The 16,434-nt window shown below is 33.8% G+C and overlaps 2 protein-coding genes across 2 annotated transcripts; one reads left to right on the forward strand and one right to left on the reverse strand.

Annotated features, from left to right (window-relative positions):
• Nucleotides 1–4,619: 4,619 nt before the first annotated feature.
• LOC148312961 (larval cuticle protein LCP-22-like) lies at nucleotides 4,620–9,108 on the forward strand. Its single transcript, XM_088270861.1, has 4 exons — nucleotides 4,620–4,678; nucleotides 5,810–5,976; nucleotides 6,795–6,966; nucleotides 8,164–9,108. The coding sequence occupies exons 1-4, from the start codon at nucleotides 4,667–4,669 to the stop codon at nucleotides 8,260–8,262; spliced, it is 450 nt and encodes a 149-aa protein (XP_088126987.1). The 5' UTR covers nucleotides 4,620–4,666; the 3' UTR covers nucleotides 8,263–9,108.
• A 2,403-nt stretch (nucleotides 9,109–11,511) lies between these two features.
• Nucleotides 11,512–14,872, reverse strand: LOC148312962 (endocuticle structural glycoprotein SgAbd-5-like). The gene is made up of 4 exons (XM_088270871.1): nucleotides 14,826–14,872; nucleotides 13,722–13,930; nucleotides 12,625–12,792; nucleotides 11,512–11,648 (listed from the first exon to the last, which is right to left on the reverse strand). Exons 1-4 carry the CDS (start codon nucleotides 14,835–14,837, stop codon nucleotides 11,636–11,638), a joined length of 402 nt encoding a protein of 133 aa, XP_088126997.1. The 5' UTR covers nucleotides 14,838–14,872; the 3' UTR covers nucleotides 11,512–11,635.
• Nucleotides 14,873–16,434: the final 1,562 nt, after the last annotated feature.

The raw sequence follows: 16,434 nt of genomic DNA on the forward strand, positions 1-16,434 counted from the left end.
ATTATTTGAAATACATTATCAGAAAAGTTTTCACAAATTGTTTTACTCTTCTTCCTTCATTCATTCGTTTCACATATCCAAACCATCTCAACACACCTTTCTCAATTTGATCGATAGTGCTTTTTTTCCTTTTTTCACCATTCGAACATTTATCATACATCGTCATGTTATAGATCGCATATCAACTGCATTTTCAGTCAGTTTATTTTAATTTTTCTTTTGTCAACTCATTTACAATTTTATACAAAACAAGTTAAACTCATATAAGAACTATAAAGATTTTATTTTATTATATTATTTCATGTTATTTTATTTCTCTTATATGAAAAAAGAAGCTTTATCTCAAGTAAAGACATATATATAAACAATAATAAAATTATAAATATACACTTTATAAAATTAAACAACTATGTTTTAACCACTTTTTATTGTTAGTACACTTTAACCTACCGGTTTCGACAAGAACCTTGTCATCGTCAGGGTTTATTAAATTCTAAAACATTAAAAACATTAAAATACTCATAATTAATTACATTACCTTACCAAAAACTAAATCCTAAATGTTATTGTGCATTGCGTAGCAAATACAAATAACAACTAATGGAATCACCCAAAAAAACATCAAAATCAATAATTAAAAAGTGGTTAAAACAAAGTTGTTTAATTTTAAAAAGGTCATCAAATGTGCCACAAAGTGTAAATAAATATTAATATTTATTTATATATATATATTTACAACATTTTTTAGTGTGTCACAAATCCTTGTTCACAAAATCTGGATTATCTCCAATTACAGGAGTTATTTTCATATTATTTTTTGACATCTCATCAAAGATGAAGAAGAATATGGAAGTCTGGGCATTTACGGGGCTTACGACCGTCATAGGCTGGTTTAAGTGATCACTTTACACACGTGTAACATTCACCAATTCTACCCATTATTGACAACCACACTACTCAAATTCTTGGAAGTTCTATATATATATGAACCAATTTAGAAACCTTGTTCATGAATCACTAGAACTTCACTAGAGACATCTATTGGTGAATGTTACACGTGTCAAAAAATAATATAAATACTTGTTCACAAATCTGAATTATCTCCAATTATAGGAGTTACCTTACGAATATGTAGACTTCCATATTCTTCTTCATCTTTGATGAGATGTCAAAAAAATATACATATTGAAATATATTAATGAGAACAGTAATGGGATTATTTCTAATCTAGTTTTTGAGATAGATTCTTTTAGCAATAATCCTTGCAATATAGTAATTGATTACACATTTAAACGGATTTAAACAAACAAACAGCACGAAGTAATAATTTTTGCACCAGAGCCTTTTGGCCAAGACGAGTCGATATATTTATTACTTTTATCTGAAGGAAGAAAATTTATTATCAAACGTAGAATTTATTAACTTTAATAATCGTAAGTTAAAACGTTTGTGGCATTGACCATATCGCTTCATATAAAAAAGCTGCATGTCTGGAGTAGTCTCACGGTGTTTGATTAATATCTGTTTTTTTTTCAATTAAGCATTTTAATGTAAAATTTCTCACGAAGATTATTTATAACTGCATTAGATTCATTCTGCTGAGCTAAGTTTTGTTTTTTTTTTATCTCAAACCTAGCCGGGTCGATCGGGAGGATTAAAATCTCCCTTACATGAAGTTTAATTCGATAACTTAATATTTTTTTTGACGTCTCTACATAGATGAAGAAGAATGTAAATATGGGCATTTACGAGGCATAAGTGATCACTTTACACACGTGTTACATTCACTAATTCTACCTATGATGACAACCACACTACTCAAATTCTTGGAGCTTCTGTATATATATAATATGGTTCAATTTCGAAACATATTGCTTCAATCAATAAAATTTCACTACAGACATCTATTGGTTATATGAAAAAAGCTTTTTATTGAGCAAAAACATTTCATTTGCATGTTATGTCCGAATTCTGGATTATAATCGCATACATGAGAAACGCTTAATATGAAAAATAACTCCGATAATTGGAGATAATCCAGATTTGTGAACAAGTTTTCCCTCCTGTCCGCCTCCGTAGTATAATGAACAGCGCACTCGGCTACCACACTGAAGGTCCCGGGTTCAATTCCCTGGGGGGGGGAAACAAATAAATAAAAGTGATTTTTCCAGATTGATATTTCCCAGGATCGGTACATAAACAGAAAGGCTGGTCACCTTTCCTTCATGCGTTAACAATCAAGATAACACTGCGTTTATAGGATGCAGTGCCCTATGCACCATAAGGGTTTGAATGAATTATCAACATGGCTCATTCAAAACATGAGAACACGACCTTAAATGCATAATTCAATCCCGGATATCATTTTTAGATTAAAAATAAATTATTGAGTCATCTTTTTTAATTAGTCTTTTTCGCATTGTCCCCAATTAGCGGGAATTCCAGTGCAATTGTATGGGGTTATGTATTCATAATTTATAATCATTCTGTCAGTTTAAAAATTTTAATCTATGGTAATCTTTGCTAGTTAGGTATAGACAATAAAATAATTGGATGAACAGTTTTTCCTAATTAACATTTTAAAAGCGGTTTTCATTGATTGCAGTAGGTACCTCGCTAACAATATATTAAGATGGGCATAAATCAACCGCTGTCATTTTTTTAAAATTTGAATTTAAGTTATGTATATGACTATCGCATCAGTTATTATTTTTATCCGGTTTTTTGTGTAAACATCCTGTGATTTTTTTGTCAAATGAAGATATTACATATACTAAACTAACAGACAAGGCGGCCGAATAAAAATCGTCATCTAAAATTCAATTCGGTCAAATATGGGATTTTTTTTTATAAAGATATACAAATGCAAATTTCCCGAAGTAAATTATATGGTGGCACCCGCCGTGTGGCCTGTTGCGCCATCTTTTTGAAACTACAGCTCTGTCATACCTATGAAAAAAAACTAACTAACTAACTAACCATCACGCCGCTTCCCCGCAGGGGTAGGCAGAGAGAATAGAGCGCCACGCCACTCTGTCCTTGCAAACATTCTTCGCCTCTTCCACGTTCATGCATCTCCTCATACATACCCGCCGATTGTTACGACTCCTAACCTGACCACTTTCAAGTACTTGGCATACCTGATCGTGCCATGTTTTTCTCGGTCTTCCTCTGCTCTTTTTTCCACTTATATTCGCCTCATTAATTTGTTTAACCATTCTTTCCTCACTCATTCGTTCTACATGTCCAAACCATCTCAATTTTATCACCTTTCTTAATTTTATCGATAATACTTATCTCAGCTTTGCATTCCTTCCTTATTTCACTATTCGCACATCTATCATACATCGTTTTGTCGCACATTCTTCTGAGAGATCGCATTTCGACTGCATTGAGTCTACTTTCATCCTTCGTTTGCCAACTCCATGTTTCACTTCCATACATTAGAGTTGGAACCAGGACTCCGTTGTGCACTGCCAGTTTAGCTTCCTACCTATGACATACCTATGACATTCAACTAAATAACTAAGAAGTCAGTAATCATGGTTCTGTAGCCCTCTCCAGTGACCGTAACATCCTGGCAAAATTGTCTTTTAAAAAAATTGGCAAATGATTTCACCTGCCTATAAAGCACATCAAACAGTGACAATTAATGGATATATGGGCATTTCGACAAAGATTTCTAGGTTTTCTCCATTTCGAATTCGGCAATTCCGCTTATTGGCATTGTCATTTGACAAAAAATGTGCCTCATCGGTGAAAAAAACTTATGCGTTGAAAAAGTGGATCAATCTGAAAGATGTTTTTGGCCCATTCAACGAACCTATCGCGCATAATGTTCAAATGTCAAAAAAATGGTAAAATGGCAAAACGCACTAACTACAAATCAACTGTCTACTGTCAAATTGACAGTCTGTAGAAACAATGTTGCCTGTTTAAAAACTAAATAATAAATAATAATAACATGGAATTGGCAAGAGAATGATAAGTGCAGAGTGAATGCAGTTAAAATTCAGTTCCTTAGAAGTATGTATGTACGAGTATTAGTGAAAAAAACATGTATGACATAATAATAAAACCCTTGTCCGCACCCCAATGGTGCATAGGGCACTGCGTCATATAAACGCAGTGTTATCTTGATCGTTTACACATGAAGGAAAGGTGATCAGCCCTTCGCTTCAGGTACCAGTCCAGGGTAATATTGAATAAATATTACAGTGAAAAAAACACTCATATTTATTTTACCCCCCCTGGGAATCGAACCCGGGACCTCTAGAACGGTAGCCGGGCGTGCTGACCATTACACTACGGAGGTGGATAAAAAAATACTCAAACTTTAATCAAAGAATAGTCGAATAGTTAATGCATCACAAGTTTCAATGTATTAGTTGCAAGCGAAAGTTTATACGTGAAAAAATAAAGCCGTGAATTATAAAAATGTAAATACTTATTTGAATTTATTATTTATTAATGTAGCCTTTACTGTTAATTATTTTATAATAATAGATCTGATGCTTTTTATGCGATCGATCGCATTCGGCCATCGCCCCCGATCGATTTAGGCGTTGTGAGCGATGATCGGAATCAGTATATAAGTCTAGGGAGCTTTTGAGAGCTTCATTCTGATTTAGATTTTCATTTCGACGGTTCTAAAGTTTAAGTGAAAATGAAATTCTTGGTGAGTGAGGGTTCTCTTAGTGACATAAGGATGTTAAAAATGTTACATATTGATGGATTTTGAAGATTCCGTTTTTAAAACTATTATTTTTATGTTAAGACTTCCAAATACCTATTTGGTTTTGTTTTTTTTTGTGTTTATTTTAAAATATAGGAATATAAATATAAAAATTTACATTACACACACACACACACACACATATATATATATATATATATATATATATATATATATATATATATATATATATATATATATATATATATATATATATATATATATATATATATAAATGTATACATTTGGATCTTTGAGTTTTATGTACGTTACCATAAAGTGTGTAGTGATTTGTGTGTTTTGCTGGGAGGTGCTTTCTTGTGATATGTGAGAGTAATTCTTAAATGCACATGTAAGGGTTGTTTAGACGTGTAGTTATTTGACTGTGAAGAACTTTTAGTATTATTTTGATTGCTGATTTTTAAGCAACAGTAACACTTTTGAATAATGCATTACTCGTACTACCCCAACCAATAATTCCATACTGTAGAATAGAGTGACATAAAATGTAGTAATTGTTTTCTAATCCTTTTGTATTTAGGATGCTACATATCTTTCTAAAGATGCAAGTTAGAATTTTTCAGTTGTTTGTAGCATTTTAAGTTTTTGTCTATTGGTATACCTAAATAGTTTAAGCTATCTTCTTTTATATTTGGACTTCGTAGTGTGATGGTAAGCGTGTTTAGCTACTATGCTGGAGGTCCCGGGCTCAATTTCTAGGGGGGGGGGGTGAAAATAAATATTAGTGATTTTATACTGTAATATTTATTTAATATTACCCTCGACTAGCCTAGGAAGCCGAAGAATGATCACCTTGCCTTCATATAACTAACGATCAATATGAAACTTCATCAATATGATGCAGTGTCCTATGCATCATTGAGTGCAAATAAGGGTTACAAAGACTTACATATTTAAAATAATTAAATGCAATTTAATACCACTTATTGAGTTTTATTTCATAATACACGACTAGTTTCGAAAACTACAGTTATTTTCACCGTCAGATGATAAGTAAAACTTGTCTGCTTTTGTTTAATAATGCATTAATCTTCCATCTGTGTTGTTTTTAAGATCCTGCTTGCTGCTGTTATGGGGGTGTCCTTGGCTCAGTACAGGCAACCCTTGAACTCCTACCCTCAGTACCGACCCTCATACTATCGTCAGGGCGCTGATGAGAAATATGCCACCATTTTGAGGAGCAACTACGATTCTTCACCTGATGGCACCTACCAATACAAGTTAGTCTAAAATATGTAATTTAAACACCATTAAGCAGTTTTCCTACAGGGTTACGCGGAGATAATAGGCTGTCCATGCATCTCCTCATACATACGCCGATTATTCCGACTTTTGATCTAACCCCTTTTCAAGTATTTGAAATACTAGATGACGTCCTATTTCTAACCACATTTGCCTCATAAATTTGTATTACTGTTTTTTCATGACTCATTTGTTCCTTATGACCTAAACATCTCAACAGACTTTGTTTTATAATTTTAACAAAATCATGGTTAATATCACCGTTGAAACATCTATCTTACATGGTTTTATCACGCTGAGAGATCGCATTTCGATTGCATTCAGTCTACCTTCATTTTTCTTTTGCCTTCATGCTTTACTTCCATACATTAGGGTTGGAACCATGACTCCATTATGTATTACCAGTTTGGCGTTTTCTGTGAGGTTTTATTTGGTATAACTGAATTAAGTGCATCATTCACTCTGTTCCCAGTATTCACATTCCTTTATGTGTCTTTTATATTTAGTTTATTTTTCAACACTTATTTAATTTGACCAGTGACCACTGAATTTCATCGTTACCGCCATCACCAGACTTGTATCTAGTCAAGACTAGTGTTTAAACTAGTATGATGATGTCAGCAACGACAAAACCTGGTCACTGGTCAAATAAAATACATACCTATATGTGTATAAAAATAAATGCTTAAAATTATGTGTGTGTGTGTGTGTGTGTGTGTGTGTATTAATATTCTTCTTCGTCTATGTTATAAGATATTTGGATATATTTGCAAGTAAAAACGATTTGTTCAAATAGTTACGAGACAGAAAATGGAATAGCGGCCGAGCAGAGCGGCTACCCTCGCGTCCTAGGGGGTGTCCCACCTCAAATAGCTGAAACCGTCCAAGGGAGGTTCTCCTGGACATCTCCCGAAGGACAAGTCGTCTCCATAGGATATGTGGCTGACGAAAATGGATACAGAGCCGTGGTAAGATAACATTTTAAGTATTTAAATATTTGATAAAATAATAATAAGTAATTACAAGGATGAAGTTCCGATCAGCGACGGTGACAGTGATCAGAGAGCGACCGAAAAATGCCAGCCAAAGTAAAGAGTCAAGTCTACCAAACACTCCTCTATGGCTCCGAATGCTGGACAATGTATGACACTTACTCTAGAAAACTATAAACTGCTCAAATGCGAATGCTTAGATGGTCAGCTGGAGTGTCCCTTAGAGGCAAAATAAAAAGTTCACGCATTAGTGGAGGTCTGGGTGTAACAGGCATCAGTAGAAAGGTAGAAGAATGGCAATTGAGATGGTACGAGCTAATGTGGCAAGGTTGCAGAATACTTGATCATATTGTGAACCAGGCAATCTCTATGGATAGAGGAAGACCAAAGAACTCGTGGATTCTGCAGAGGCAAAGCATGATTCGAAGGCATCACCTAGGTGATGTTGCCCAAGACAGAGGGATCTACAACCCGAGGATGAGGAGAGCTAACTCCATCAGTCTACAAAGACGATACGTTAGAATGAAGACGAAAAATATATATATTAATAAAAAACCCTTATCCGCACCCCAATGGTGCATATGGCACTGCTTCATATGAACACAGTGTTATCTTGATCGTTTACACACGAAGGAAAGGTGATCAGCCCTCCGCTTCAGGTACCAGTCCAGGGTAATATTGAATAAATATTACAGTGAAAAAATCACTTATATTTATTTGACCCCCCTGGGAATCGAACCCGGGACCTCCAGAACGGTAGCCGAGCGTGCTGACCATTACACTACAGACGGCGGAGAGGCGGCGAAAAATATATATGCATATTAAAACTTTAATTCATTATTTTTAACCACTTTTATTTCTGGTACTTTTTACCAACCAGTTTGTTACAAACACTTTATCAACTTCAGGGATGGATACGTACTTAACTTTAAACAGAGAAATATTCAAAGTTATAAGAATATTTCTCCGTTTCAAGTTTAGCACGTTTGCATCCCTGAGGATGACATGGCGTTTTTCGGAAAAGGTTGGAATATATTACTAAAAATAAAAGTGGTAAAACATTGATTAAGTTTTATTTTATAAAGTTCATATAATGTGCCACAAAGAAACATGAAAAAATCTTCATTTTTTTATTTGTTCATATAGATTTTAATCTTGAATTTTTCTTCTAAGGGTGATGCCATTCCCACTCCTCCGCCAATCCCAGACTACATTTTGAGATCCATTGAGTACAACAAACTGAAGGCAGCCGAACCATACAGAAGATTTTAACTCAAGTCTGTCCCCCAGATTTACATTTCAACATTTAATAAAACATATTTAAAAATATAATACTTGCTGGAAAATTTTGTGGTTCAAGTCTTACTCCATCAAAAAACAATTTTGTAAACTATTCATAGCGTTTCAGATAAAATATAAAAACTAATTTTAATGTACATACTGTATATCTACTTGAATTGGTTTTTTTGTGTTAAAATATTTAATAAATAATACCTTAAAAAATAATACATACATGTGAATTTCGTGGTTCAAGTATTACCTCACAAAATCACATTTATTTACATTATTCACAGCCATTCAGACATTAAATAAAAACCAATTTTAAGCGATATATATGTACTTGAATTGGGATTTTTTCATTACAATATTTTATAAAACAAACCTTACAAAATTGAAACATGCAAGTAAATTTCGTGGTTCAAGTCTCACACCACAAAATAACAATTATCGCAATTTATTACATTATTCTTAGCCATTCTGATATAAAATTAAAACCTATTTTAAGTTATATCTACTTCAATCGCCTTTTTCCAGTTATTCATTACAACCTTTTATAAAACACACCTTAAAAAATAATAAATACATGAAAATTAGTGGTTCAAGTCTTACAATTATAGCAATTTCTTTAACTATTCTTAGCCATTCAGTTACAAAATTAAAATCGATTTTCAGCCATCTACTTGAATCGTTTTTAAAGCATTCAACTGTTTTTTAGCTAACTTTTAAAAAAGTACAATTTGATCACTTAATTTTATATGAACGGCTGACGGTAGTGAAATAAAATAAACAAATAAAAATGTACTACTGATTTATTATTAATAAATAATACAAGAACAATTTATTACTTTATTATTTCTTATTTATGAACCCTATGTTTGATGTCTTTAAACATTTACATTAAACGTTAGCTGTGTTTTATCAATCTCATTATATGAAATATGTAGGAATGAAAAATGAATATACTCAAATACATGCATTTAAATTTCCCTAACGGCGTACAGATGTCTCTATCCTCGTAAATTATTACCACTTTATATTTGATATTATTTTTTTTTATAAATCGCTCATTCCTTTCAAGAACGTCATAAATCAAAAAACTTGATATTTCAGGACAACGTTTTCAAAGTTTAAAAATATAATACAAGGTGTTAAAAATAAATATCCAGCCACTTATTGAACTTTTTATTGTGCAACACATCTTTTTAGATAAAACCTGAAGGTTTTTTCTCCATTTGAAAAATATTTAGAATATTTAAAAAAGTAATAAAACCATACCTTTTATTCAAAATGCAAATCCAACACTTTCTGCCCTGTAGCGGGTAAATATTAAGTTAAAAATATACCTCTTTTTCTGGGATATAGTACATTTTCTGGGCATTCCAAAAACATGCACAGCTGAAAATTCACGATTTTTGATTTATGACGTTCTTGAAAGGAGTGAGCGATACGTTCGGGTTTGAACTTACCAGGGATGCTGGTGGGTCCTTGGTCCCCCTGTTCCTCGAAGACCAATCTTGTACCGGGTAATATCCCTGGCTCGATGGGCACGCTAAGGATCCTCTCCTTTGCGCAGAGCTAAGAGCTGTAATATGCAATATACAGTACAACCAACATTTTTAAAAAAAACCTTGCATAATTTTTAAATACTTTACTGCAATCGAATAACAAATAAATGCTCCATTTATTTATTTTTACATTATTTATATTTTACAAAATTTGCGACGATAATAAACGAGTCATTTAATTTAACACTTGCTTTTCACATTTTCATATGCAAATTTAAATCCTGCCATCTGTCGGTTGATATTTCAAGCATGGTAATTACGGCTAAAACCTTTATTTATACTATATTTTGAGTGTGTCCAAATCTTTGTTCACAAATTCCGAATTGGCTCCATTTAGAATTTATTTATATGAAGATTTTAATTGTAAATATCTGAGGGAGAAAATGGAAGCGTGGGCATTATCAGAGCTACATGTCATAGGCTGGTTTTAGTGAGGACTTTATACATTACAAACATTACCGTTTAGTACAGTTTTGAACATTATTTTTCATAAGCGTTACCGTAAACTGTAATAAGTCGAAATGCGATCACTCATATTAATGTGACAAAACAATGTATGACACATTCGAATGATGAAATAAGAAAGGTTTGGATATGTGGAATGAATGAGTAAAAAATAACGGTAAAAGTAGCAGAGGAAGAGAGAGAAAAACTTGGTATTGACTAAAAACTTGGACCACCAAACAGATGGGTCGATAGCTGGGAATTGACATAACAGGAGGCTAATCCCTCTTAAAAACAGACCACACGGCCTACAACAAGCTGAAGAAGAAGAAGAAGAAGAAAATAATTTGCTAGATTTTTTTTTAAATAAATATTGTACTAATTAGTACAATTAACGCTGTTCCTCTCCAAAAAAGAGCCTAAGCTCTTGTACTTGGCGATGGACTCATTGTTTAAAGTTTTTGCTTGTGATGTATATTATTATATTTTTTAATTGGGATCCAAATATTTAAAGTTCTGTTGAACTTGTTTGGTGTTGCATTTTCAATTGTTAAATTATTTAGAATCTCAAAGATGAACTTCTCTTTAAAATCAAATATTAATCACCCTCTAATATTTGAAGAAGTGCTATTTTTATGAAAATAGTTTTAACGTACATAAGGAAATTGAAATCTTGGAAATAATAGCAAGATGTAACATTAACAAAATTTTGAGTGTGTCCAAATACTTGTTCACAAATCTGGATTATCTCCAATAATAGGAGTAATGTATCTTTTTTTTACATCTCATGTATGTGATTATAATTCAGGATTCGGATCTCACATACAAATATAAAATATTCTGCTTAAAAGCTTGTTCGTCTCGCCTATAGATGACACAAGCGAAAATTCTGGTAATTCTTGAATAATGTTTCAAAATTGGATCACATATATGGTATATACATATCGTTTCATCTCACCAATAGATGTCTCTAGTGATTCAAGAACAACGTTTCGAAATCGGTTCATACACATTAAACTTCCAAGAATTTGAATAGTGTGGTTGTTAATCTTGTGTAGAATTGGTGAATGTTACACGTGTGTACAGAGATCACTTAAACCAGCCTATGTACAACCGCGTAAGCCCCGTAAATGCCCAGATTTCCATATTTTTCTACATGTATGTTGAGGTATCAAAAAAATAATATGAGAAATAGCATTGTTTACAGAAAAATAAATAATACAGCAAAATATTTCTGTTTCAATCTTTATATTAAATAATATATAATAAAATATGTTACAAAATCATTTTACAAGAAACACAATTTATTTGTGGACCATGATCATATTTGATTGACGGAAGGTGTCCTATTTCCATTACAGCTGTACCCTGAAAAGAAAAACCAGAAACATTTTGATATTTGTACTTCTGCCATCACGCCATTTACAGCAACCACTGTACTACGGAGGAAGTTTAAACATTTAAGATTAATGTTATTTTGTATGATACTCATCAGGAGGTATACATTTGTATAATTTCTTCTTCCTTTTGTGCCATATCAGGTCTCCCCTAGTCAACTATCACTTGAGAGTATGTGTTCCTGTCTTAGACAGCTGTAAACAGGGCCTCAACTATTATGTTCTCCGTTCAATCTCGTATATTGCTGGTATCATACATGATTAAACTAGTGAAGGACATTGGTGCCATAAAACCAGTTACAATACAAAATGCCAAACTCTCTTCTAGTGGAACGGAAGGTCTGTTGACGACAATCATGGGTTTCTACTGAGCATTTTTACTTGGTTTCCTCTCAGCAATGAGTAAATGCTGACAAGTTCCTCATTATCCCCTATTAGATTATCATTCTTGTTGAACATGATTTAAGCTACAATTTATAAAAATCCACGTATAGATATAAACCTCGTAAACAAAAAGCAATTGTGATGGTATATGGGCACAAAGAACGCAAAAAACCTGATTATATTGAATCAATCAGGTAATCGCCATAGATCTTCTTTGAAAGACATCTAGAGGAAGACCAAATAATTCATGGATGCTGCAGAAAGAAAACACGATTCGAAGGCGTGTTCTAAGTGACGTTGCCCATGACAGAAAGACCTACAATCTGAGGAAGAGAAGAGCTGACTCCAACAGTCTACAAAGACGTTAAGTTGGGATGGAGCCAGGAAGAGGAAAGAGAATCCTTGTACGTAATAAACACGGTGTATAATAATTGTAAGTCACACCTAAAAAAAGCGTATATTTTATAGCCAAGATCTGGCTTTCGCCTTATGCCAATGTCTCTTCGACCTTCGATTTCGTCTTTTAGTCTTTGAATGTTGAAGATGATGAAAAAGCTACTTACTTTGGCCTGTATCCGTTCTCATCAGCGGTGTACTGCACATTCACGACCTTTCCTCCGGGAGCAGTCCATGAGAAGGTGCCTTCAATGACCTCAGCGATTTCAGGGCTACCAGCAACAGTCTTGGGGTTACCGAGAGCACGGCCAGAAATTCCGTTTTGGGTCTCGTAGCTGGAAAAACATTCGATAACATTTTTAGATGTGTCCAAATCAATTCTTACTTCTATGGGATGAAAAATTGATGAAGCGAAATGGAATAAAGACCTACCAGGTTAAGTGGTATTATTTATTTGATATGATAAAGAGAATAATACAAATTAATTAACTATCTGAGAAATCTTGATTGATTTAAAATATTGAATCCATTGTATATATTTTACTGTATTGTATCTTTTGCATTGTTTATAGGGATCAACCTCGTTTATTTATTGTATACTCTACATTTTCACTACAATATTTAAGATATTAACAATGGATATGTTATAAATCCTTGTACGTACATAACAGGCAAAGAAAAATTTTTTTTTAAAGTTTCTCCACATATAAGAAATATTATTCCATACTAAAAAAAAGGAGTTTCTGATAAATTAAAGCTTTTTTAAACCGGCCACAGATGGCTCGCATGATCTCAAACATGAAGTCTCATATATTAACTGCTGAGGTACCGAACGTTGTGAAACTAATATTTTAAATCATTATGATAACATAAGTTCTTTCAAGAATGTTTGGAAAAATTTTCTGAAAACATTGTTTCCTGATATAAAATTTTTAAGAATGCCTGTAATAAGATGTTCACTTAACATGCGTGTAACAGCTTATATATACCATGCTGGAGGTTCTGGGTTCAATTCCCCAGAGGTTCAAAATAAATATCAGTGATTTTTGTATAATAATTAATTAATATGACCCTGGACTGGTACCTGAAGCAGAGGGCTGATCACCTTTTCTTCGTGTATTAGATTATTTGATGCAGTGGCCTATGCACCTATGGTGCGGATAAGGGTTAGAAGGTAATTTGACCAGTTATTTTTTGAGTATGTCCAAATATTTGTTTGGTAAGATCTTTAGAAATTGAGGCATTTTGATAAATCATCCCTTACTTGTATTCGAAGTGGCCTTCGGGGTCGCTCTTGAAGTGCTGGTCGGTGATCTGGGCAGACTTCTCGTCGACCTGCCTGCGATGCTTGTGGTGGCTGTGGTCGTGGTCCTTGGGAGGAATGGTGGCGGGAAGAGCTTTGTGGGCAGGAGCGGGTTCGACTCCCTTGCTGGGCAAAGCCAGGGCCACGCCGACCATCAGAGCGACAACCAACTGCGACATAACAAAACCCATCAATAATTAAATAATATTTTTTTGACTTCTCAACAAAGAGTAAGAAGAATATGGATGTCTGGGCATTTAAGGAGCTTACGACCATCATAGGCTGGTTTGAGTGATCACTTTACACACGTGTAACATTAACCATGTCCGCCTCCGTGGTGTAATGGTCAGCGTGTTTAGCTACTGTCGGAGGTCCCGGAGGTCCCGGGTTCGATTCCCAGGGGGGGAGGTGAAAATAAATATTAGTGATTTAACACTGTAATATTTATTTAATATTACCCTGGACTGGTTCCTGAAGCGCAAGAGTGACCACCTTGCCTCCATGTAAGTAATGATCAAGATAACACTGCGTCAATTTGATGCAGTGCCCTATGCATCATTAGGTGCGGAAAAGGGTTATAAATAAAAAATAAAACATTAACCAATGCCACCAATGATTGACAACCACACTACTCAAATTCTTGGAAGCTGTATGATGTATATGTGATCCAATTTTTAAACATTGTACAAGAATCACTAGAAACATCTATTGGTATAGTGAAAAAGCTTATTATTAGATGTCACTCGTTTACAAATAAAATCATAGAACTTCTCACTTAGACTCTATTGCTTAGTTAACAAATCTTTTTTATTTAATTTTTAAGACAATTTTCAATTATCTTAAATGAAGAAAAATGTATGAGATGCACGAATGTGGAAGTGTGGATGAACGTTTTCAAAGACAGAAAGGTGTGGTGTTTCATTCTCTCTGCCTACCGCTATCGTCAAGTGGCGTGATGGTTGGTTAGTCAGTAAAAAAAATGTGATTGTGAAAATTGCAATTTCGAATTACCCAATTTGTTGAGATAAAATTAATTAAATAAAAATGAAATAATTAAAATATTACCAGAATCTTCATATTGATATTGCTCAGTTCAGTGTTGTACGGAGAATGTCCTGTTATGACTCTGGCATCTTTTTATACCGAAACTTACAATAGTCTTTTTTTATATATTTTTTTATACTGCTAAATAAACAGGTTGTTTAATTTTTGAATGGGTAAATTGATAATAACACCGTCTTGAATATCGTAAAATGAGCTCCACACAAAAAAAATCCTTGAATATGTTTGCTACTTGTGTATTGAAATGTATTGTTGATGTGCATATCTTCGATATTTTATGAAGATGTAAGAGTATTAAAAATATGGTGGTACCTCGCATAACGTACTAAATTCGTTCCAGGAGCAAATTCGTTTTGTGAAACAATATACGTTTTGAAATATTAGAATGGAATGTAAGGCTGAACTAGGCATAATTGAAAAGATTAAGGAGAGTTCTTTAAGGTGTTATGGATATATGGAGCGAATATATAACGAGAAAAACTCTAAGAGAGTATATATGGCAAACGTAAGTGGGAATACAGAAAGAGGACGGTCGAAAAAGTCTTGGCATGATCAGATCAATCAGAACCTAAAATCTGGTGTTGTCAAAAGTCTCCGTAATCGGAAGGCATGAATGACTAGATGCATGGATGTGAAGGAAGCAAAGAGTGTATGTCAGGACAGAAGAGTGTGGCATTCCATCCTCTTTGCCTACCCCTGCGAGAAAAATGCGTGATGGCAGTAATAGAAGTATATATTTTTAAAAATCTTAGCATAAAATGTGGTACCTTAATATAAAAAAGACACTCACGTTTTTAATTGAAATATATTAATAAAACTTGTGTGCGACCCATCACGACATATGGGATCGAATGCAGAGCGGACACCGGAGTAACAAAAAGCGTGCTAAGAGTGCCACAAATGATGACTCTAAGGAGCATATCTGGCAAAAGTTTACGATATATAATAAGAAACACCAGGATAAGAGAATATTGAAGATTAAAGATGTCGTTAGGTGGGGGAGACAACGAAGAAGACAATGGTGCGCGCATGAGAGGAGAATGGAGCCATACAGACTCCCCCAAATTGCATTATATTGCCAACCCAAAGATACACGACTCCTGGGCAGACAACCAGAGAGATGGAATAACATCTAGTCCGTTGTGTAAAGCGAGGTTCATTGTATGATTCGCGTAATGGACGCTCAGAAAGTTTGTTGTGCGTAGCATTCGTTAAGCGAGGCATCACCGTAACATACTATCACCAAAATACAGCCAAAGTTCAATGTGAAAATGAGAAGCCGTGAAGGAGTTAAGCAAATCCAATAAAACGTATTTTAATATATTTTTTAGAGACTTATCAAACAGTAATTTGGCATGGGTAAGAAAAATAGGTTTTAAAAAAACAAGAATCATAATTTTCACAACATTTTCGGCATGTCCAAATCCTTGTTCACAAATGTGGATTTCTCCACTTGGGAGTAACTTTTACAATTCCATAAATAAAAGGGTCTCTGCTTAATCAACCATAGATACTGCCGCGAACTCAAAAATGAAGCGACGTCAGAATTAAATCATATTTGTCCCAAAACTTGTCAAATTATAAGCTTCATAAAAAATTAAATCATATTTTT

This window comes from Brachycentrus maculatus, unplaced genomic scaffold, assembly GCF_059751285.1.
Source record: "Brachycentrus maculatus isolate JH-2025_06_01 unplaced genomic scaffold, ASM5975128v1 h1tg000028l, whole genome shotgun sequence".
NCBI classification, from domain to species: Eukaryota; Metazoa; Arthropoda; class Insecta; order Trichoptera; family Brachycentridae; genus Brachycentrus; species Brachycentrus maculatus.